A 25,718-nucleotide genomic window follows, 5' to 3' on the forward strand; every position below is an offset into this window, starting at 1 on the left:
TCTTCTGAACCAATTCTTTTCAATGATTTGGTCAAAAAGATGAAACAGCCTTGACTCGCTCAGTCTGTAAATCACAACTGATTCTCACTCACCCTCACAAAACCATGATTATTTATTTATTTATTTATTTATCTCTGATTCGAAATGAACCAGGAACCATTTCTGTGATTGGTAGTTTCATACACTTTAGAGTTTTGGTGGATAAATGAATAATTATATTGTATAATAAGCAACAGTGTTCTTAAGAAAAGTGAAATAATTGACTAAAATATTAGGCCTGTTGGTTATTATTTAACATTGAGGTTGTAATAAACAATCAAAACTTGAGTTATATTTAAATGGTACAAACACAATCAGGATTACTAGAGTGACAACATCAAATTGGAGCTAATTTATACTAAATACAACTATAAAACCACCCTATAGTTTATATAACTATAACTATATAAATCATTGTAGTATACCAAAACATCACTTCATCATAGCATACAGCAGTGACGGTTGTTAAAAGCTAACGTAAGAAGCTGTTAACTGTCTAGCAAGTCATTTGGCTCTTAAAAGTTTTTTATTTTATTTTATATGTTATTTTAGTCTAGTCTAGTCTCCTCCTGATGCATCAGCTATCTTTATGTCTTACAGCCCAGCCCTTACTGAAGAGTTCATATTAAGGACACAAATGATATCTTGATTTATTGTAATGAAACTGACAAGGAGGTCTTAGACTAAATGCCTCCTTTAATTTTATTCAGTTTGTGTAAGAAAGAAGCCTTGTTGTGTCAGCTTCTGTGCTTTGTGCCCAGAGGAGACAGAAAAGAGATACAGAGATAGAGAGGACATTCAGCAATCCAGCTCCTCATCAGTATTTTATTAAGAGAATGAGAAGGTTTTGCAGCCGAGACCTGCTTTCCACACGTACAAATGCATATTCCTGCTCTTCATACTCGCATTTACAGCTGCCAGAATCTACAGACGTACTCTCAGTCAATGTCAAACACATTTACCTATCCTCTCTGATTCTGTGTGTGTGTGTTTGTGTTTGTGTTTGTGTGTGTGTGTGTGTGTGTGTGTGTGTGTGTGTGTGTGTGTGTGTGTGTGTGTGTGTGTGTGTGTGTTATGTTGCTGTTTTAGCAAGAACAGCAACGATTAAATCCATCTGCACCAAATGCTCCCTCTCTGTCTGTTCAAAGGCAGCTCATGTTTAATTCTCTCATTTTTTCATCTTACTGTGGAGGTGGGGAGAGAGGAGGGGATGGATGCGAGAGAGAGAGAGAGAGACAGAGACAGAGACAGAGAGACAGAGACAGCATAGAGACACTGAGAGACAGAGACAGAGACAGCATAGAGACACTGAGAGAGTCTGACTCCAGACAGGAGAATGAGGCAGACATACAGAAAAAGCATAGTGTGTGAGCGTCGCTGGGAAAGAGAGAGTATGTGAGTTTAGTGGTGAGGGAAGAAGAGAGAGAGAAAGAAGGAGGGAGGGAGAAAGTGGAGGCGGAAGGGGAGAGACAGACAGGAGGCAGACAGAGTGAGACAGTCTTGGCGACTGAGTTCTGGGAGCTGCTTTACACACACACACACACACATGCTCTAAAAGTATGTAAGTAATATACACACTTTCTAAATAAATCCACCTCCACAAGAACTCTGATTGTTTAATGTCAATGGACTAGCTCAGATTTATTCAGTACTGAGACAAAAACAGTGTCTCTGATGTTCTTGTTAGTTGTTTTCTTTTGTTTTGGATGTGTACACTATGAAGATATGTCACAGCAAATTACAATTATCTTAGCTTGGGCACACTTTTCAAGCATTTAGTAAATTAGGTCTTAAATGTAAAAACAATCAACATGTACTATCTGGTGGTCAGTCTTTGCTATGGTTGCCCGTTTCCACCATATAAGATCATCAATTATGACAAAAAAAGTTGAAATTATGAGATACTAACTCATATGATTAAAAGTCATGTCTTTTTATGTCATAATTATGACTTTTCATGTCTTATGAAAAGCAATCTATAGTAATGCAATGCCATTCACCAAAAAGATTAGCTTATGTGCCCTTTCTTGCTAGTTACATCATTGTCAGTAGGTGGCAACGACGAGTGTTTGTAGCCGGTGAATAGTTTACTCATTGACCGATACAAGTCAATCATTGTTCACTACCGAAAACAAGTATTATTATCCTTTGTATCATTGCTATTGTAAACCTAGGAGTCATCAAATCCTCGTTCATGAATGAGATGCCTCATTCGAGTCTTTGAATTCACATTCAAAAAAGTGTGTTCGGTCAGTCGTTCCAACCAATGAAATGCTTGTTCACATCCCATACTCAAATGCTATTGGCTTGTGTTCTAGTCAGACTTTGAACACAGGAAAAGCCAAGCAATCAAGTGTTTCAAACGAGAGAGACTGTCTTACTCTGCATCGTCGTACTGTAAATTCCTGTTTAGTCTATAATTCCCGGCTGAAGTTGCTAAACTGCTCTCTTTGTATATTTAGCATCAGTTTATACAAACTAGGCTACATGTGTGATGACTTTTGGATTTGGTTAGACACTATGTTTGTGTTAAAGTGGGTTATATAAATGTCAGATTGAGTCTAACTCGACCGTGTGGTGACAGTGATGACTGGCTGTTTGACAGCTCTAGTGTATCTGCTTGCCAGATATGGTACCTTTATGTATATAGATGGTGCTTTTTATCACGTGTTTGTTGATGTCTCTGTTATTATGTCAAATCTATGTAACTTTAATAGTGGCCATGCCAGCTCTGTTTCATGTCAGTGCCTTTTTAATATGTGATGGTACAGATGTGTATTTGTATCTTAAAGACAAAACAGCATTCAAAAATGCATTTAACTAAAGATAATGTGATATATTTCTGATTGGAACGTGACGGAACTTGATTTGACCCATTGGGATTTGCTTGGATCATTAAAAGTTAAGCTTTGATATTATTGGATTATTTTACCAGATAGTGTGAACTACCAGCTGGTGGCAACGTTAGCAGAAAAGAAACAGAGAAACAAAGAGGCACAGAAATTACATGTTGGGTATAGCAAAACCTTCAGTGTGTGTCCTGTTCTTATTTCTGTGTTCAAATTTTTATTATAGTTCAGTATGATGAAAGGGTTAGTTCACCCAAAAATGTCGTTCCAAACTTGTAAGACTTTCGTTAATCTTCAGAACACAAATTTAGATATTTTTAATGAAATCTGAGTGCCCTCCATTGACAGTCTACGCAACTACCACTTTGACGCTTCAGTTCATAAAGAGTTATAAAATAATCCATATGAATTGAGCGGTTTAGTCCAAATGATCTGAAGAGACAAGATCGCTTTTTATATGATGAATGGATGAACCTCATTGGTCCTCGCACGTCAAGCGAACATGCTTGAGCTTCCATTTACCACAACTGATGTGTGCATTGATGAATGTTTATTTGTGAATAAAAGCCTAAATTCAATCTGTTCATCATATAAAGCAATCGTGTCTTTTCAGAAAGTTTGGACTAAACAGCTCAATTCTTACGGATTAGTTTTACGATCTCTTTATGAACTTTTTGAAGCCTCAAAGTGGTAGTTGCATAGACTGTCAATGGAGAGACAGAAATCTCTCAGACTTCATTAAAAAATATCTTTATTTGTGTTACGAAGATGAGCGAAAGTCTTATGGGTTTGGAACAACATGAGGGTGAGTAAATGATGACAGAATTTTCATTTTTGGGTGAACTATCCCTTAAAGGATCACGAGTCCATATGTAAGTTGAGTGGCATGCCCTCATCCTCAGAAATCATGAACAAAACTACACAAGCTAAAAGAAAATATGACCCAGACATTGTTAAATACTGGTACGGGTTCACTTTCAGTGAGAATGTTCTTTGTTTAGTCAATTATTGTCTGCAGAGAGCATGAAAGTCAAAAGTTCAGAGTGCCATCAAAGTTCAAAAGACATTTAGAAACCAAACATGAACACAAATTATCCATTTATAGTTAATATTAATACCATTTAATGTTGGATTTCAGGGCATTTTTGTTTACTCTTGCACAGTTTTGAGTCTGTGTTGGGTCACTACTCTGTGTGTTCTAATATAAAATCTGAGCCTGAAGCCAAAGCAGTTGAGAAGCAGTGATCTAGACAGCAGCTCTTGCTGCGGTGGATGCTGATTCAGTCTTTTCTCCTCTCAGCGCCTTCCAGCTCCTGTTTGGGTGTTTCTCTCTCTCTCTCTTTCTCTCTCTCTCTTTCTCTCTCTCTCTTCTCTCTCTCTCTCTCTCTCTCTCTCTCTCTCTCTCTCTCTCTCTCTCTCTCTCTCTCTCTCTCTCTCTCACTTCTACCATTCATTCTGTCTGACATGCAGTCGTTTGTTGTTGTCTTTTCCTCGCCTTCTTCCAGACACCCTGTGGAGAGAGTGATGAAGGAGAATACAGGAGAATACAGAAGAGGGAGAAAATGACGAGGAGGGAGAGAAAAAAAGAGAGTGATGGCGTAAAACTAGCACTGAGCGTTTGAGCCTTTGTTCTACTTTTATGTTAAGCAGGAAGGAAAAATGTTGTGGTGTGGCTAGAGAATTACTCGATCTGAGCCTGATTTGTGCATTTAAATGTGTTCTGTAGCTTTAATAAGGACATGTTGTTTTGAGCAGGTTAAAGATATCAGTCAAGTGCAGTGTGTCACTGTTTCCACATAACTGATCTCTCTCTTTTTCTCTCTTCCTCTTCTCTCAGCCTTCCCCATCCATCTCATCTGTCCCAATAATGCACTCCCAGCTATAAATATATTATTATAAGGGTGTAGAATACAACAATCACAAAGAATCTATATTGTGATCATTTACTGGTGGTAGCACGAAACAAATGTTTGAGTTGCTAATATCAGAGCATCATATCATGGTGGAGAATTGCGTATGTTAATGTTTATGCTTCTTTTACACTGAAAAAGCAATTTCAGGCTATTTTGGAAGTAGCTGGGAATTTAAAATAGTTTTTTCAACCATGCAAAAGAGTAAAAAGTCATGGAAATTTCTGTAGTGAAGATGCATTTTGTAGTTGCGCTCTGCTCTAAATATTTAATCAGCTGAATATTGCTCTTTCGTAGAGTAAAACGTGTTCGCATAGTCACATGTCTGTCATTGCTTTGAGTATTTTTTTTTTGAATGAATCAGTCAACTGGTTCACAATTTGATTATAGTGATTCATTAACAAATCAATCTAAATTAAAATGATTTTTTAAAAAAATCATATTTTGTAACCACAGATGACTGGAAAGGTCATGGTAAATCCACTGGTCATTAACATGAGCAGACTGTCACCGTCTAAAAGATTTGCATAGCTGATTTATTGCATCTATTCAAACTACCAACCTATCAACACCCACATTTATACACTCATGCAAACATCCTCCTCACGATTAGAAATTATTCTAACAGGCGTATTGTAGAGCACAAAGTGAATTCTTTCAGATTGTGCAATGCTTAAGGTTCAGTCATAACACTGGTTTATTTTGTGAAATCTACTCGATTAATGCCACAAGCCGTAGACACACCCAATCCTTTAATCCCATTGGCTAAGGAACACACCGAGGGGCATGGCTAAGGTCCACTAAGCTACCAAGTTGACCACATGTAGACATTACACCCACATATGTGTTTGTTCCTGTCTATTACGTGTGTGTGTGTTTGTGTGTGTGTGAGAGAGAGCGCCCACAGGATGGTTTGTGTCAGTGGTTAGACTGACGTTACTTAAAAACCTCTCTCGGTTTTTAAAACCTCTGACCTGTGTAAAAGAAATATTCATCATATAGTATGTGGGTGAAAAAAATGGCAGTTGTAGATACTTCTTAAAGATACAACAACAAGCAATAGATTATTTAAAATAGTTTGTTTATACACTACCATTCAAACGTTTGGAGTCTGTAATAATTTTTTAAAGTCTCTTATGCTCACCAAGGCTCCATTTATTTGATCCAAAAATACAGTAATAACAGCAATATTGTGAAATATTATTACAATTTAAAATAGCTTTTTTCAATTTTAATTTAATAAGCCATTACTTCAGTCTTCAGTGTCACATGATCCTTCAGAAATCATTCTAATTATCCCGGCATTATTTTCAGTATTCTTTGATATATAGAAAGTTAAAAAGAACAGCATTTCTATGAAAGTGAAATGTTTTGTAGCATTATGAAAGTCTTTTACTTTTAATCAGTTTAATTCATCCTTGCTAAATAAAAGTATTTATTTCTTTTAAAAAAAGAAGTTAATTACTGACTCCAAACATTTGAATGGTGTCTATTTTTTCTAAAATTGGTTGTTTATGATAATGGTGGATGAATCTACATGTCAAAAATTGCAGTGTAACACTAACATTTCGCAATAACATACTTTATAGAATCATTTAGATGAGATTAAAACAAGGATTAAAGGTGGCAGTCCAGCAAATGTTCTGAAAGTGAATCCATCTCCTACATTCTGTCCCATTTTTATTCCCTCCCCAACAGGGGATCATCACACACGTTCATTTCTGCCTCCTCTGTCGCACTCTTGCAGAGGAACATATGGGCGAGAATGTGGCATGCATAATTAAACAGATCACCAATAACATGTTAACACCGATTTGTTTAAAAAATTCTTATTCTGCCTCATTTATTTTTTCCAGCATGATTTGTTCTTATAACTTTAAGAATTGCTCATCGAAACATTTCCTTGAATCATTAAATTGTTGTACATGAGTCAAGTGCTCCGTATAATGCCTTTTAAATTGCACGAGGTACTTGGCTGTGTTTCGACACTTAACACAAGTAGCTAATGACGGAGTAAGAGGTTGAATAAGGAAGTTTTCTTCAAGTTTCCTTCTTTAAATAGCAATAAATAAACATAATGCTATGCCACTGTGGCCCCTTAGCGTGTGATTCGTGTTTGCGTGTTTGACATCTGTCAGTTTTAATGGTAGCGGCTCCTCCGCTCATCCCATGGGGCTTTATCTTCCACTCAGCACACAAATCTCCCAATCAATTTACCAAATGAAACCGGGTGTGCAGTGCTTAAAAGAACAGTCCATGCTTACTGAGCATGAGAGTGAGATGGAAAGAGAGAGAGAGAGAGACAGAATATTGTTTATGTGACCTGTTCCCCGGCATTAACCTAATTCATTCATCCAGGATTACGATGCTTTATTAAAGGATCAACGGAGGGTAAAAGAGAGTGAAAACAAGAGAAGAGGCTCAAGAAACTGAGAGAGAATAAGAGATGGAGGGAAGAATGAGTTGAAGAGAGATGGGCGGATCAGTCTTGAAACATCAGTTTGTGTGATGCCGATTGAAAAGGTTGATTCTGCATTGAAAGTGTGTTTTAACACTAACCTTATATTTATTCAGTAAAAAAGTTCAAAGTGAAAAAAAAAATTAACTTTGTTTTATTGTTAAACAACTGATTACCCGTTTAATCCTCAGAAATCACAAAAACGTGGATGTATCAGTTAAAGGGATAGTTCACCCAAAAATTTAAATTCTGTCATCATTTACTCACCCTCAAGTTGTTCCAAACCTGTAAAAATTTCTTTGTTCTGTTGAACACAAAGGAAGATATTTTGAAGAAAGTTTGTAACCAGGCCGCTTTGGGGCACCATTGACTTCCATAGCAGGAAAAACATAATGGAAGTCAATGGTGCCCCAGAACTGTTCAGTTTCCCACATTCTTTAAAGTATCTTCCTTTGTGTTCAACAGAACAAAAAAATGTATATAGGTTTGGAACAACCGGAGAGTGTGTAAATGATGACAGAATTTTCATTTTTGGGTGAACTATCCCTTTAAGGTATTGCTATCGATATTGATATTTGATTAAGTGGTATGATAAGTGGTAACTTATACTACTATATAGTTTTTGATGCTTTGTTTGTTTAGTGGACTTAAAGGGCCAGTGTAGTGACAAATTGAGTCCCCCCCGAAATCAGATCTCCATTAGGACCCCACGCGATCCCATTGGTTCAAATTGCTTTTAATAGGTACTCTCTTTAGCGCCTGTTTACAATTCCTACAAAATAAAGTTATGATAAATGCTGTTTCAACTACATTATAATGACCATTTATGTCTGTATTAGTTAGCTTATGTACTAGCATAGCATACAGATACCCGATTAGCCTGATAGCTTATTTTATACACGTATTTGCACTTACCTTACATGTATTCACAATCATCTTTAATATAATTGTGTGTTAAATTAAGTGTTAAATGTCCAGATATTTCAGTTATAAATAAAACAATTAATGATGTTCAATTATTCACTTAATAGACTATTATAATTATTATTTATTACTTAATAGTTAATCAAGTGTAAGAAATTATGTTCATTTGGTTTTATTATGCACTAATTTCTTTTCTTATGCATTATATAGTAAGCTATATGAGCATTTTAAATTAATATCATTTGTATATACTTAGGATAATCATTAAGCAACAGTTTGGGGAGACCTGTTTTCGAGGAAGGACCCAATTTGTCATGACACCGGTTTACACGGAGCGCGTTTTTCCATTCCAATGCACTACTTTTCCATTGTTTTTCTCACACGCTAGATGGATGTGTTTGACCACTGCGTTTGCATCTCGCACAGGACATGGCGTTATAAAAATGCAACGCTCAAGTTAGAAGAAGTTCGACTTTGAGACCTTGCGTTTTATCCCCATTCCACTGCCCGCGTCTCACGTTTTTTTTAAAGCAAAAATGCGTTCTGTGTGTATGGCCGCTTAATGGACTTGTTTATGATCTCCACATCTTACTGGTAGTGACTCCTCTTCCTGATCAGACTGAAGCTTTGTTTGCCATAATAGGAAAAAGAAGTAGAAAGAGCAGCTACATAAAATTTTTTTTTATATAGATCCTCTCACATTTCTGCATAATGATAAGAGAGAGTGAAACTGAAATATTGGATGAATAGAAGGATAAAATGCTCAAGGACATGTTGTGTGTTTGTGTGTGTGTGTGTGTGTGTGTGTGTGTGTGTGTGTGTGTGTGTGTGTGTGTTATCAGTGGATTTAAATTGCTAACCTTGCATGAGGAAAGCCAAGAATTGGTGGATTCACAAGGTCTCTCTCCAATAAGGATGACAGAGTACCTTGAACTGGCTGCAAATGTCATGGAACACACACACACCTCACATATTATTATTAAGATTACACATCTCTTTGAAATACTTGATTCTGATTGGTCTTTCTTGGCATGGTGGGGTCAGTTTCCATGTAATGATAAACTATAAATGGAAAACTGTATTTGACTGTTGTCTCTGGAAAGCAGGTTTTTGTGCTTCAGTGTAGCTTTTCTAAGTAATAATGTGTATATTTAGCATTATCATACAGTACCATTCATAAGTTTGGGGTCAGTAAGATTTTTTTAAGATTGTTTTAAAGAAATTAAAATTAAATTAAATAATAAAATTAAAAAACGGTTATTTTAAGTTGTAATATTTTTTGATCAAATAAATGTAGCCTTGGTTAAGTAAGTAGTCCTGACCACCCTGTCAGGGTGTGTACCAGTTTCATGAGGTTTTAGCCAATAGAGAGGGTTTATGGTTCAGTTTTATGCTAAATCAACTCAAAGAATTAATTTGTTACTGTCTATTTCAGCATTTCTTACATGTGTATTTCACCATTCTGTTCTGAAATGGAAGCCAAAACTTAAATACATTACAAAAACATTTGCGTGCTTAGAGGAAGACAAAGCCCTCCAGAATGAGTGTTATTTTAGGGCGACAACCTGTCACGGTAGCTTTGTGGAGTGTTTTAGAGGCTAATAAGCTATGATTACAGGTTTAGAATGAGCGTCTGAGGTGTTTATAAAGTGTTTGTAAGGGATTGCCTGTTTCATGTAGCTTCTACCAGTCTGATTTAGACAAGGGTGAGTGGTCTAAGCAGCTGATCTATCCTGACAGCAGTAATCCCCCCACGATCCCTCTCAGACTGTGTGTGTGTGCGTGTGTGTGTTTCAGAGGGCATGTGTGTTAGCATAACAGCGGAATGGAGCAGATTGAATAGGGATAGAGTGAAAGAGTTAAATTTTAAAAGAGTCTCATAATGACCGGGGAATGAGAGAAGTGTATGTGTATGTGTGTGTGTATGAATAACCTCTAGGGAAGGTGTTATTCTGCTGCTCAGACAGAAGTAGCACTGCCTGATATTCATCCCTCTTTGCACACACACACACACTTGTGGTCTACAGGAAGGAAGTTCTGGTGTGCTGTTGACTGTTCTTGCAAAGTGAAAGCCAAAGGAGCAGCGGCATGTTCGCTGAGATCTCTCAGACCACTGTGGTATTGCAAACAACTCTCTTTCTGCCTCTAAACTAGGGATGAATAATTAAAAACTCAGCAAAGTTTACTAATAACTGCACATACGATGTTTGATTTGCTGCTGAAGTGCTTGTTTAAAACATGTTTTGTGCTTCACTGCTTTTTAAACTAAAATGTGGATATTTAACATTATCATATGTATTCCCAGAGGATACAGACTGAACCTGCTGGAAAGTTTTGTGTGTTTTTTGATGTGGGGAAGACTCATAGGGAGATTGCATCCTTGCATATCTGTTTTATAAAGCGAATTAACAACTGTTCCCAATTATTTCCTTGTGTGCAAGGTTTTACTTGCTTTTTACGGACTAGCCGGCAGTTCCTATGAGTAAACGGCTGAGGAAACATACAAAATAAGGCTTTGAAGGGTTAGCTCACCCAAAATTCTGTCATCATTTACTCATTATCATATAGTTCCAAACCTGTGACATTATTTTTATTTTCACTGCGGAGCACAAAAGAAGATATTTTGAAGAATACACACATTTTTTCTGACAATATATGGACCAAAAAAAAGACATCAAAATACCTTCTTTTATGTTCCACAGAAGGATTAGAATGACATGAGCGTGTGTAAATGACAGAATTTTCATTTTTGATTACTACATTAGTTAACATGAACTAAAAAAACTTTTTATTAATCTTAGTTAATGTTAATTTCAATGTTCATTAATACATTATTAAAATCAAAAGTTAATCTGTTAATATTATTTTAAACCAATAAACTCACATTAACAATTACTGTAACAAATGTATTGCTCATTGTTACTTAATGTTAGTTTATGCATCATCTAATGGGACCTTATTGTAAAGTGTAACCGATTATTTAATGAAAATCTAAAAATACAGAAAGGTTTATGCAAGTTATTTTTAGTGGTAGGGCATAGAAAATATCATTAGCTCAGTATAAAACAATAAAAATCAATGAAAAGTCCAAAATATGATATGAAAACAAACGTGTGTTTTAATTGAAGAAAATGTTTTCAAATAGGTGAGGGATAATAGTACATTGTGGCAATACACACTGCTCTTCATTTCTTTGTTATTCTTTGTTGCTCTTTTTTCCCTCCTCATTATTAGATATGAGCCGGCAGACCTGTGTGTTTGGTATTCTGCACCGCACTCATACATACACATACACCTGCAAGGTATCTGGATCTCAAGAGAACTACATGGAAATCAAACTTTCTTTCCCTCTGTAAACAGTCCACATCGGAAACAAAGCCCTCCTGTCTGTGTAGTCAAACAGACACTGTGTTTGCCCAGTAGATGAGAAACGCAAAGGCATAACATGTGATCAGATCAAAAAAGAAGAAATGCCAGAGGTCTGTCCCCCATCATGCAGGGACTGTAAGACATCACAGGGCAGCAAGCAGCCGGTTACATGAACTTGTGTTTTTCATGGAGGAGAGACATTGGAAGACACTTTGTAAAGGCATCATGTGAACAAGTAGTCAACCATTATTAAATTTTCAATTCATTTGCCGACAACTAGAGAGGTTGGTGACTAATCACTAGCTGATGTAATGCAGATATGCTTTTTTATTTATTGGTCTGTTTTTTTATTATTGTTTTTATATATATATATATATATATATATATATAGACACACATATATGGTGTATATACTGTATATATATATATACAGTATATACACCATATATGTGTGTCTATATATATATATATATATATATATATATATACGTGTGTTTATAGATAGATAACCTCTATCGTCTGTTTTATTTATTAATTAATTTAAATTCTGTTTAAATTGAGTCTTAAATGATTTAATATAGAAATGTGCATTATCCATTTATCAAATTATATTAGTTGGCCAATCAATATAACAATCTAAAAATTATTTGATTATGATTCATCTTACATCCTGTTGGTTGATATACATTGATACATTGAGAATTTGGATTACATTTCTATAGAGCTGCTTTTTGTGCTTGAAGATGTCACTAATTAGAATAATTCAGTTAACATTATTATTCAGTGTACAGTAAGAGATTTAAACAGGAGTGACACAGTGTGGAGGATATTCATGCTAACAGTATAAGATATGATAACAGTAAAATGGCTTAATAAAACAGTCAGATGCAGTTGAAGGCCGACCGTGTTGTCTTTGTGTTGTAGTGTAGCGGCTAAGGCAGAGCCCGTCCCGAGTGACCTTGCCCTGAGGTGGAATGGAGGGAGGAGGGTGGACAGGAGTGGGGTGGGTGGGGGTGTACACAGATGGTGGAGAATATGGTTCCAGGGTATTTCGGAGGGGCCTAGCTTGGACAAACGCAAATAAATAAGCCTCTGCATTCAGCACAGAGAAAGAGAGCCGCATTGTTATAGAACTGCTGAGACGGATCTTTGAAGACAGCCAAGGTAAAGTAAAGCAATTCAAGAATTTACAAAGTAATAATTAGAACGGTCCGCCAGGGCCGAAGGTGTCGAGAGCTGTGCAGACGATATCGGAGGGAAGGTTTTGACGTAGCCCCGTGCGGTTCTGTGGTTCTGCGTTCTGCAAGGTTGAGGACACAGAGCCCAGCTGCGGCAGGAATGAATGCTGAATAAATTAAGCACTCTGCCAAGTTAACACTAGCCTGGCAGAGGCTCTTTCCCTCCAAGCCCAGGTGTGTGTGAATGTGTGTACTGTACGTGTGAGAACATTTTTAATGTGTAAATATGTTTTGTGCGAATGCAGTATGCGGGCATGTGTGTGTGTGCGTGCGCACGCATCTTACTCTTTCCAGTGTCTGGCACTGGTAGGGGGATGGGTGAGTGTGTGTGTGTGTGTGTGTGTGTGTGTGTGTGTGTGTGTGTGTGTGTGTGTGTGTGTGCAGAAGTGCGTGCCAGGAACAGTTCGGGAATTTGAGGCGGTGTTTCAAAGGGTCCCAGGATAGTTAGCAGGCTTCAAAGCAGCAAGACTAGAGCTTGTTCTCTCCTTCACATCCATCCACCCACACACCTACAATCTTTATTCGCTTTCCCCCCTCAATAACAGGATTTTTTAACCTAAAATCTATTTTTACTTGTCTGAACAAAACATGTGGATATCCTCAGCGCCCCAAGGATTTTTGTGATGGGGTGTATATGGTAGGCATGGCACAATGTGGTTAACCAGGCTGGCATGAAGGCTGGCTCTTGTCTCCAAGCCACACAAATGGAGAGGGAGAGACAGAAAGAGAGAGCTGATATGTGTTGTTGTGGAAGTAGGTCAGGCGTCACATTCATTAACATCCTCCTCTCATGCCCAATGATGTGAGCCGCTCCCACTATCACACACACATGTACATGTACATATCGCTGTGTGTGCACACACATAAATCAGGGCATGCTTAGCTTGCATATTAAATATTATCAGAGCTTATCGGTTTAAGGCAGACGCTCATATTCAGCATGCATTTGTAAAAAAAAAAAAAAAAAATGTTGCTACATTGTGTCTGTCATCATTTCATAGCACTTTAACTCCACCATCAAGGCAATAGACGTAAACAAACTTGGTTACCGTGGAGATAAAAAGCAGTACTTAGTGTCTGCCTGCTCTCTGGACAGCTGGACTTCTGCCAGAACGGCACATCGGAGCGCTCTACACAACTCTGTCCCACTTTCTTTCGCACGCTTTCCTCGCATACGCTCTTTCAGTCTCGCGTCCTCTTCCATTATCCACTCTACTTTTCTAATACTACCTGTTTTGCAAAAGTTGTGTGCCTGAGTCAGTCCCTTTCTCTCCTCTTATGTCGTCTTCCTCGCTTTCTGCCCACTCCATTCATCCTCGTCTCATTCTTTCCTAAAACTTGCAGTCATAAGCTTTCCCTCTTTCTCTGTCCCTCCCCCTCTCTAACTCTCAGCAAGGTCACTTGGAGTTGCATGACAAGGCGACTTCTCTGACATTCAACAACAACCTCTCTCTCTCTGTCTCTTCCTTTCCTGTAGTCCTCAGTCATTTTCCCATGGCAATTAGCTAAAGCCTGGAAAATGGACCTAAAAATAGATAACTTTTCATTTGTTTTTGGCAAATAAAACCTTACTTGGTCTTTAATTTGGGATCTCAATCCAAGAATGTAACCAAAAGTTTAAGATTGCTGGAATGTAATAGTTTATGAATGAGTTTGACAACCAACCATAGCTCACTTTCTGTGAGGTTTTGGAGCAGGTTTGAAATTGGAACGAATAAAAATCTTTTAAAACCATGTTATATATTTAAACCTAATTCAATTTTAACTGTAATAACCCTTGTTCAGATGACAAAAACAAGGTCAAACATGCATGCTCTGGGTTAAGTGATAGAACATCCTTTCATGCTCTGTGGCACGCAAATGCATAATTGGTTTTATTTCTCTTGTTAGTTTGATATGGGTAATTATGTCTCTTTATGTGGTTTAGGGCATATTTAGTGCTGTTTTTCATCGTTACCCTTTTAAATACCTTTTTAATTAATGTTTTTGCCTACATTTGCTGGTTGTTTCTCAATTATATTCAGCATTTCTAATTATATTGTTTTATTTAGCCTAATACTATTGCTTAATTTTATTTATTAATACTATTACTTCACTCTATTACTATTGTACTTACTTTGCAATGCAAATACAATACTGCAATACAAATGTAGGGAGAGAGAGAGAGAGAGAGAGAGAGAAATCCAAATTTACATGTCTTTCCACCCCGATGGATTTGACAGGGTTAAACATATCTCTCTTTCTTTGTTACCGTCGTGTACGCACAGGAACGGCTGCATTCTGTTCGACAACAAAAGCAGCGGATTGCTTTGATAACCTCTGCTGCTGTGATATCTAATCTATTAAATGCACGCTGAAATGTGAGTTGCATGAAAAGCTGAGTGAGCGCGCGGAACGGAAAGGGGAGGCGACTTGACGGACTGCTTTACTTGAAACGTGCGTGTGTAGCTGGAGGCTCTGGAAAGCTTGTGAGGTGTTGGGGTGTAGCTCAGGACAGAAGAAAAAAAGAAAGGCTTATCGAGGGCACAATCTGAAACGCTGTTTAACTTGGCTAGCTGTGCCGGATAGAGCGCAAGCTGCGTCCTCCTGACAGACTAAAACGTGTCGGAAGTCACTACTACTAATAAGCACACTAATAATTTATGTTTATCAATACACTAGGCTGACTGGATGTAGAGCAGACTAGATTTTTTTACTATAAGGGGATCGATAAAGATATAGAAGCTCAGCGTAAACTCTCGAGGAGGATCAAGCGGTTAAACGCGCGAGCTGTTTTTGTTTAGGACTGTGAGAGTGCGCATGCGCCATCTAGCGTTCGCTTAGACGAAAAATCAAGTTTTTTTCCATATCTCTTTTGAATTAGTGAGCAAGTCGCTGATTATTATAGTAATCAACTCACTGTTTTTTTGTTTTTTTTGTTGTTGTTGTTGTTGTTTTTGCCTTGGGGATTGAGCGGCTGACGAAACATAAGTTGTTTAAAAAAATTTTAACCATTACTCATTTTATTTTTAAGGAACAGTTCGCTTAGAAAGAAATTTCGCCATCATTTACTCACCCTCATGTTGTTCCAAACCCCTATGACTTTAAATGAATGGTGACCGAAGCTGAGTAAATGATGACAGATTGTTCATTTTTGGGTGAACTGTCGCTTTAAGAAGTAACAGATTTGAGTGTTCTTTATAATCATTAGACGTTTTAGCTCTCAATGGCAAACAGAATCATGCATGGATAATTCAGAGGCACAGCCCTAACACAACAAGACCAACAAAAGCATCTAAACCAGCTCTTCATTCTTGCTGCACATACCCAAGTGCTGGATCAATATCCATTACCAGCACTAGTGCTGCAGACAAGCCATTCATTTCCACTGCAAAGCACCACGATATTCCCCTTGGGAAGCCGTTTCATCACTCTGCCTGCTACAAGCAAAGATGATTACACCAGATTCATGCTAGGAGTGTCTGTTAGTGCCTCAGATTACCTCTGCTTGTTCTTTTGCTTGATATTAGCTATGTGTGATGCTAAGCATATGTAAGTTTAAGATTTAATTTAATTCGCACAACATAATAAACTCAGTAATTTCATTTTGTATTGCTTGTGTCTTTATGACATTAAGCAGATCCTTGTGTTCTGCCATGGACGGTATGCCAGACTTGAAGTAGTTATCTCTCCACATCTTCATAATAGTCTATGATTAATGTTCTACTCCAGTTACGCATGAGTGCGAGGTGTTTTCAGGATTCGGATGGGAGTAGGGAGGGAAGAGGGTGGGGAGCATTTCTTCTGTGGGAATAGGAATATGGGAATGCCTAGCTGAACTGTTCGGGCGGAGGGGTGCATTCAGACAAAGCCAACAAAAACAAATGTCCGTGGCTCTGGGAAGGCAGGGTCTGGTCTGAATCCTCTGTGGTTATTTACAGATGTTTACGACTTTGCTAAGGAAAGAAGCCCTGTTAGAACATGTGGGCTTGGTTGAGATGACCTTTTTAGCGGTGTTGAGTTACGCTGAATGGCGTCATGTCTTTGATCACGGTGATATTATGTGCAGTTAGTTACAGTTGTTTGTGTGGGTCAAGTAAAGGTGAGATCATGTCTGTGTGAATATGATGGCCATTGTTTTGACACGTTTGAGCTATTGCACAGCTAAAATGTACATTTGGCAATTTGACACTGAGTGCAGGTTTAATAGTGATTTTGCTTTTATCGTCTGTCTTAGGATCAAGGTGCAGGAATGGTGCCTCATCTTCAGGACGCTCCGTCAGCAGTGCCACGGCAGCCCCAGGGCAGCAGCTACAACCTGATGCTTAAGAATCAGCTAATAAACAAACAGATTCAACAACAACAAGTCAGTGTTCAAACTCCTTGTTGAATGTGTCATTCTCTTAAAGTGCATTTTTGGTGTCTGAATACCTTTTCATTTGCACTATTTCAGAGGTAGAATTTATTTGCTTTAAATGTGTTCATATATTATTGTCTATTTATTAAAGGAAAAGCAAAGGCAAATGGAGCAAATGAATGGAGGGCATATCACAGACTGCCAACAGGTGGCACCATTTCAAGGTACAGTAACATCACACCACCTACAAGAAGTCACTTTCCACAAATATTGGTGAACACTGGGTCTCATTTTTTTTTTTTTAATCTGCATACATTTTGCTTCATAGAGAAATTTATCAGTAAGTTTACACAAAAATTTGAGTCTAAATTTATGGTAGAATCTACAACCAATTAAAACCACTCGTACAAAAATCACATACTCCCGGGAGCCATAGAAACAAGTAATTTATTTATAAGACAGTTTATTTAATATATTATTAGATAATAAATAAATAATATTTACAGAAGCCCTTTTGTGGACATAGTTTGAGTGTGTTTTATGCAAATTACTAGCTGTGTTCTCATTTATTAGTGGAAATTTTGAAGTGAGAACTTTTCTGTTGCACACAGAATTATTAGTGAATAAGGCCCACTGTTTATTTAGTGCCAAAATTTAGCTATATTCAGTATCATTCAAAGGTTTGGGGTTAGCAAGATTTTCTTTTTATTTGAAAGAAAATATTTTTATTCAGCAAGGATGCAAATTTAAAATTATTAAATGTAACAGTAATAGTTTTTACATTGTTACAAAATATTCCTATGAACTTTCAGTTTGTATCATGGTTTCCACAAAAATAATAAGCAACTCAACTGTTTTTAACAATTATAATAAGAAATGTTTTCTTGAGCAGCAATTCAGCATATTAGAATGATTTTTGAAGGATCATGTGACACTGAAGACTGGAGTAATGGTTGCTTGATATTCAGTTTTACTGTCACAAGAATAAATTACATTTATAATATATTGAAATAGAAAACCGTTATTTTAAATTGTAATAATATTTTGCTGTATGTTTATCAAATAAAGACAGCCTTGTTGAGCATAAAGGCCCCGATATACTCATGGCGAAGTTCTTTTTCATTCTTCGTTTAGGGGTAAAACGAAGTTCGAAATACGTGAGCAACGATATACTGTTATCGATCTGACGCACACCTCCTATTACGTTATCGGCACGAACCAGTGGTAGAATGAAGATGTTTTGCAGCTGGAGCTAACTTTTTCTGAGAGTTCGCTTTGGCAAGTGGTTTCGAACTCCCAAAACAAACACAAAACGAACTTCGTTTTGGCCTGATTTTGTTCGAAATGACGTCACATCGGTTCGTTCTTCGATTTCGTTTGAAGTATATCGGGGCCTTAAGAGACTAAAAAATTTTGAATGGTAAAATATCTAAAGGTGTGCTCAAAGTCATTTATTTTTGCTTTCTATCTTGCAGGTCCAGGTCGACCTCTCCCTCCGGAGTGTGGTGGATATCCTATGGGGGCTTCTCAACAGTCGAATTCCACAATGCTCTCCCATAGCGGCCCTTTAACCACAAACCGAATGGGTCTTTCCTCCGGCTCAGTCTCCCAGATGGGCTCGTCGGTTGGAGGATACATGTGCAGCAAAGGTTCCAAACAACCCCTCTGCCACCCTTCTCAAGACTTCGGAATGGCGATGCAGCCGGGCCAGAGCATGATGGGAATGGGCGGCCCTCCACGTCAACCGCTACACCCGGCTCACAGTGTGACACGACCGGGAATGCCTTGTCCCAACCTACCTGGCGGTCCTGTGTCGACCCACCACCTGCGGCAGGCGCTGCACCAAGGCGGAGCTCTTCCGTCACGCATGATGTTCCCTTCCCAGCAGCAGCCCACGTCACAGTCCCAGCTCTGGCAGCACCAGCAAGGGGTGCAACCACATATGGACCCTTCGAACCACCAACATCCCTTCCCCGCCGGAGGAGCCCCACCTGGATGCGGGGGTCCTCAGTTTCCACAGCGATCCGGAATGGCAGGTATGCCAGCCAACTTCCCTGGTTCCCGTCCTCCTCCTAATCAAGTAGCCCCTGGTTTGGTTGGCAGACCAGACCAGAAGATGCCCACCGCCCAGCCTCTATCCTCCATGTCCCAACAGAGCCTCAGAATGCGAGGTCCGCTTTCCGCTCTCGCTGTTATGAAACCAGGAGGTCCATCCATGATGCACCCAGCTCATGGGATGGCTCCTCCTAGCTACCAGACTGCTTCCGCAGGCAAACACTGTTCACCGCAGGGCTACAACCCTGGACATAAGCTGCCCTCCTATGACTACACGCCACAGCATCACAGCAATGGGGCAATGACTGGAGGGCTGCAAGGACCCGGAGGAGGTGGCGGTGCGGACATGGACTTCATTGACACTCTGGTGGGCAACAATGAAGACTGGCTGAACAATCTCACCATGATTGATGAATACCTTGAGCAAAACTCATAGGGACTGATCAAAAGCTTCCTAGGTTTGAAAATCACTACACACAGCACCAGAACGGGGTCGTGGGGTCATCATTCTGTAAAGGCGCGTTCACACCAAGAACAATAACTGTAACAGCAACTATATTAGTGTCCACACCAAAGAAAGATAACATTCTGTTTATTATATAAGTGTGCGCGTCTTTAAACTCAGGCAGATTCTGATTAGCTCTTATTTATCAGCTGGAAAAAAAGTTCTCCTAAGGGCTTTTCACACTTGAAATAGTTAACCCTGGGTCATTCTAACCCCTGGGTAAGTGGAATCCTGGGTTATCTTTATTCACGTTTCACACTGCTCATACTATACCCGGGTTTAAAGTCCTTATTTGCATATTTGCGGTGTCAATGTCACTGACTGGGCAAACGCATCACGTGACCCGTTTACATAAAGGCTCTAGCTTTGCGCGTCCTCATTGCTGACTGTATTATCAAGTTTTTTTTCTAAATGAACTTTTCGAACTATAAAGGTAAGAATGACGGTCTCTTCTTCACAACAATTGTCGCGTTTTCCATCGGCGTTTGACATTTTTCCTATCATATGCAGAAACGACTGTTTATACATCGCATGGTGTTTCTGTGACTGCCCAAAGCGTGTGAATATAAGGCACGCAATTGGTTGTCGGTTGCTAAGCATCTAGTTGTAACATTCTAAGGGGCCGTTCACACAGAACGCGTTTTTCCATTCCAATGCGCTACTTTTCCAATGTTTTCCTATATAAACACGCGCTAGACGGACGTGCAAAACCGTTGCGCTCGCGTCTTGCGTCTTTTGCAGCATCTCGCGCATGACATGCCGTTCTAACAACACGGCGCTCAAGTTAAAATCAATTCCATTTTTTTAAAAATGCATCTCGAGACCTTGCGTTTTTTCCCAGATGACACTGGCCGCGTCTCGCGTTTTTCAAAGCAAAAACGCGTTCTGTGTGAATGAGCCCTAACACTGCATCGTTTCACAATGTACAAAAGCTCGGAAAAGCAGGGTTTCATAACCTCGGTTAAAAAGCGGTGTTAACCCCACATCTAAGGGTACGTTTACACGACAACGATATGCTTAAAATGGAGACGTTTTTCCTCTGAGTTTTCTGCGTACAGACGACCCCATTCGCACGGATTCCCAAAAACGACTAAAAACGCTGTATTCTGCTGCCAGGCCATTAGATGGCGATGAAACACCACAGACTGAACATGCAATACGCATATGACGTCATCGTTTCCACAGATTCGCGTTTTTGTTGTTTACACGGAGAGGTTTTCAAAAACTTGCAGTTTGAAACCCGTTTTCAGGCACCCAAAACGCTGTTGTTGTGTAAATGAACAGTTTTACGTTTTTAGTTGAAAATGGTGTCGTGTAAACGGCCCCTAAATTGCAAGTGTGAAACGTTCCTTTACGCGGGGTTAAAAGCGGTGTTTAGAACGTCGATAACCCGGGGTTAAATGCAGTGTGAAAAGCACTCTAGAGTGATTCAAATGACATTGTTCTAATGTGTCATTTTTATGGTTATAGTTGTGGTGTGGACTTCACTATGCTCATAGAATTAGAACGATTATTAAAACTTTATAGTTACCGTCTTTGGTGTGAACAGGCCTTAAGGTCATAAAGCATTTTTTTCGTGGCTAGCATAAGTGAGAATGTATCGCACTGCTGAAATGATGCACAGCTGAGCCCCCTGAAATGGCTTTTGGCGGCCAATAAAACGTGCTTATATTATAAGATGCCCTTTCCTTTTCTCAATGGTTGCTCTTCCAGTGCTCTTTGCACTGTATTTTAATATGGAGTGAAACACTGATTTATGAAAACATGGGCTTTCCCCAGCAGTGTCAAGAAAGTTCTCATTCAGTTAAAGGGATAGTTCACCCAAAAATTCTGACAATTCCAAATCTTCTGTGAAACACAAAAGAAGATATTTTGAAGACTATTTTTGTCCCTACAATAAAAGTTAGTGGGGTCTGAAAACAACACCGACATTCATTGTATGGACAAAAACACTTTTTGTCATCTATTTTACATGGGGGGTGAATAAATGACAGAATTGTCATTTTCGGTTGAACGATCCCTTCAAATGCAGCGTGATAGCAGTATTGTTGGCAGTCTCATGCCAGACCAGGCAAATATGTGCAGCTTTTCATTCTTGCTATTTGAAAAGCATATGAAATCATTTCTGTGACGAACTATTTGAGGGTATTTCAAAAGGGGCTTGTGCTGTACATAAAGTATTTTGTAAAATATGGTTTCTTAAACTGTAACATACAAAAGAGAAGTACACATATTTATGCTTCTTTTCTGCTGATGAATTTCTTTGTAAATAATTATCAAAAGAATAAATAAAACAAAAATGCAATGATGTAAAGAAATGAGTGTCACATTAAAATTGCAAAAGAAATATTTTACACTAGGAAACTCTATTGTAATTTGTATTATGCAAGACGGTATGGTTAGTTTTGGAGTAATACTATGTATTACAATGGTGAAAAATTTGTTATGTTTTTGACATAACTGGACTTCTGGTACTCCAGTCTGGCTTAAGAGGGTTATTTGTTTTGTGTTTTTAAATTGTGAGGTTTGGAGTATAATGTTTCTCAGCCTTGTTACAGCATTTCATTCTGACATTGTCTTAGAGGTTCTCTAAATTGTGTCACATTGCCATAGCATAATACATTTTACACTAGACACCAGTGTCTTTGTAATAATCTGTTCCATCTAACAAAATGAGGATCTTGACGTTTTCTGGACCAAGGACACTTTTCAGCAGTTCTAGGAATGTCTTTTGTACTGTAAGTGCACACCGGCTACACTGAAACAGCAGCCTCAGAGTAGCAGAGGGACAACAATATATGATCACACCACCTATTATGTAATAACACCTTTCACAGTAAGTGCATAAAACCCACAGTCCTTTGTGCCAGAGTCTTGGGTTTCCAGTAGTTCATGACCATGTAGTTAATGCCATGAACTTTAAGACATTCTGATTTGTGATTAATTGTGATTTATTATATTTTGTCTTCATATTTTTAGATTGGAAAATAAACTGCATAAAATAAAAAAATGTCGCCTTTTGGTCTTGTCTCTCTCTCTCTCTCTCTCTCTCTCTCTCTTTAACCTCTTTTCAGTATATCCTACTTCCATTTCCACTGGTGGTGTGACTCAAATTTATGACTACAGAAAATATATTAGCACCACACCTCATTTAGTGTCGAGATGCCTGATAACTAGACTGATCTATAGGTACTCAAGAACACCAGTATATCAAAACGAGGCAGGAATAAAGTAAAAATATTTGGGACATTGATTCAAGGAAGGAAATATGCTTTTAAACTACTTCTCACTTTCATTTCTATTCTAGTCTTAATTATTTCTAGTCTCTAATTATTGTCCAAAAGTCTTGTAGACTTTTTATTATTATTATTATCAACTTTTTTTTTTATTTAAATGCAAAATAGATTTATTTACCATGCAGTGAGAAGACAGGGGAGTCATCCAGGACTTAGGCAACCACACATTGATGTTCCCTATATAAAACACTTGTTTACAGGTTAAAGATACTGCACATACAGTTTCTGTTCTTTTGAATTCCACAAATAAATATAAATCAACATTTTTTTTGGTACAGTTCCTCTTAATGGGGGTTTTATGGTTGTGCCCGTTTCATTTTTAGATCAGAAGTTTTGCTTCCATATAAAAAGTGGATGTTTTCGCATCAGTGGCTGGTGGTTTTACAAACTCACCTCCGCTACTGCAGGTTCATGTATCATGCAGTTACGGATCAGAAGATACACAATAGAATCAAGCTTGATAATCCATACTTCGAAAGTCATCACTTAAGTAATGCAAAATAACACAAAACCTTGTGTCTAACTATGTCTTCCTTTCCAGTCCAAGAACAATTAATTCCCACAAAATGCTGTGTGGACAGGCTCTAATGAAGTACAGTTAACTGCCATCTGTAAGAACGGGTGGAATGATTGATATGACTATGACACTGCAAGGATCAGACTGCATGGCAATCAGCTAGACCTCACTGTGCAAGACTCTTTAGTTTGCATTTTTATGATAGACACTCTTTAGCGCCGTCAATGAATACAGAGAGCTTAATATGCAAGAAAATGACTGCATTAATTATGTGTCAAATATTAATGACTGGTAATAGTAAAGAAGATTTGTGAAAGGAGTAAGTGTTTTGAGTGACCTGGCATTATTTAGGGAAAAACATCAATAGGTCTGCGCATTTCTGCGCTGTTTTTTAAGAGATAAACTGGTGATGGCAGCAATGCTGGACAGCAGTAGGTAACAAGTTTGAACACACTAAAAGTTGTTTGTTCATCAGGCAACAATGGCAACGGACGTAGGCCTACTGTTTGTCCAAATTAAGTTACCCTATTTCTGGCACTACAGCTGAACTGACTTGAGCTGAATAATGACACTACTGCTTCTGCTTTACAGCAGAATTTGAATTTGTCTCATATTTTCATATTTGATGAAGTTTGCATATGAGTCATTCCACGAAACCGGTACGATTTGGACTCAATGACATATTTAACTTCCAGAAAAACATATTTTCCCATCTCAGGCATCAAATCCCTATTATTATTGGTCATTATTTTAAGTTCTTAAGAGAAGATGGAGGCACTATGGGAGCTCTCTGAATATTATTATAAAATGTATTTGTGATAAAATCAACATTTTCCTATTAATCAAATGTCCCTCACACTAATTCAGTAATTGCAAATATAAAAGTTACATAAAATCTCGCACTTTTGCTTTACTAATGCCTGAAATGGGCACTTTTTGTGACAGCAACCTCATCATTTTTTATCAAAGGCTTAACTTCAGAATTTGAACTAAAATCAGTATTCTTATGATTGCTTTGAACATTTCAGACAGAATTCAACTAACTTTAAATTACTTTTTCATAAACTTAACAAAAAAAAAAAAATAATAATAAAAATGTAGGTGTGACGGGGTTGTGATTTTTTGCCCAAATTGGTCACTGCTCTAAATCTAGTGAATAAATGGAGAGCGCATGGCATGCATGATATTAAGAAATCATGAATAATGTTGAAATAACAAAGATAATTTTCACAAGTAATAGTTTTCTATCTTTAATTGATGTAACGGGGGTTTAGTCGTTAAGCTTGACAAACACAATTTCACAACATAATTTAGTTATAATTATTAAAGAAGGTGGTAATTTGCCTGTGTCTGCTCACAATGTTGTTCAGAAGACTTCTATGATGTCACTTCCTGTTAATGATGTCACATAAGTATCAGTTCATTATTTTTATAGGGGGAGAATGGTTTGTGTAACAGGGTTGAGGGGTTACTGAGGTACGGAACTAAATGATGTGATTTTAATAAATAATCATGAATTTACTTAGAAAAAAAAAACATTACCAGCAAAAAAGCACAGATGGATATTTATGGGAATGGCAAAGTGACTTTTTTCTTATTTTATTATTCATATCCCAAGTACACTTTTATAGAAGGCCTTGAGGGACATGACAAAATAGGTGGTGTCAACTGAAAAAAACAAAATAGTTTCTAATATGAAGATAAAATGTATGCCATGTTTTAAACATTATTAAAGGAGACATTTCAATTAATACAAAAAGCTTTTAAAAAAATATTTTGGTGACCCAATAGATAAAATACACTGAAAAAGGTCAGAGAGACTCAAATCGTACCGGTTGCATGGAATGACTCATATATAAACACACACATATGTATATATGTATGCCTTCACAGCTATGAAGCTATAGATAGATAGATAGATAGATAGATACATACATACATACATACATAGATAGATAGTTGGAGCTTTGAACTTTTCCCTCACTTTTACCCAAAAAAGGCATTAAAAACTCTAATAACATGAAATAAAGGGACAAAGGTTTTTTAAATCATTTTAAAATAAAAATAAGTTTAAATTATTTATAATATTAATTACTATAATTTTGTTTTGCTTTTATGCACTCTAGATCCTGGACTTGTCTTGTTATAATGACCAATGATTATCAGGCAAATTCAAATAATTAAAAAAAAAAAAATGTTCAAACCAATACAGCTAATATAAT

At 37.8% G+C, this 25,718-nt stretch overlaps 1 protein-coding gene across 2 annotated transcripts in view; it reads left to right on the top strand.

The window, feature by feature from the left end:
- Positions 1-22,693, top strand: part of si:ch73-211e3.1 (trithorax group protein osa) — a 73,919-nt gene extending 51,226 nt beyond the window's left edge. The window contains exons 1-4 of one of the 2 annotated variants that reach the window (XM_051899616.1): positions 12,626-12,713; positions 17,004-17,132; positions 17,275-17,347; positions 18,599-22,693. In XM_051899616.1, coding sequence (XP_051755576.1) covers positions 17,019-17,132; positions 17,275-17,347; positions 18,599-19,614 — 1,203 coding nt within the window. In that variant the 5' untranslated portion in view covers positions 12,626-12,713; positions 17,004-17,018 and the 3' untranslated portion in view covers positions 19,615-22,693. Of the gene's footprint in view, positions 1-12,625; positions 12,714-17,003; positions 17,133-17,274; positions 17,348-18,598 lie in introns of those variants that run through there. The other variant, XM_051899615.1, reaches the window with a different exon arrangement.
- Positions 22,694-25,718: the final 3,025 nt, after the last annotated feature.

The sequence above is a fragment of the Ctenopharyngodon idella genome, chromosome 7, assembly GCF_019924925.1.
Source record: "Ctenopharyngodon idella isolate HZGC_01 chromosome 7, HZGC01, whole genome shotgun sequence".
Taxonomy (NCBI): Eukaryota; Metazoa; Chordata; class Actinopteri; order Cypriniformes; family Xenocyprididae; genus Ctenopharyngodon; species Ctenopharyngodon idella.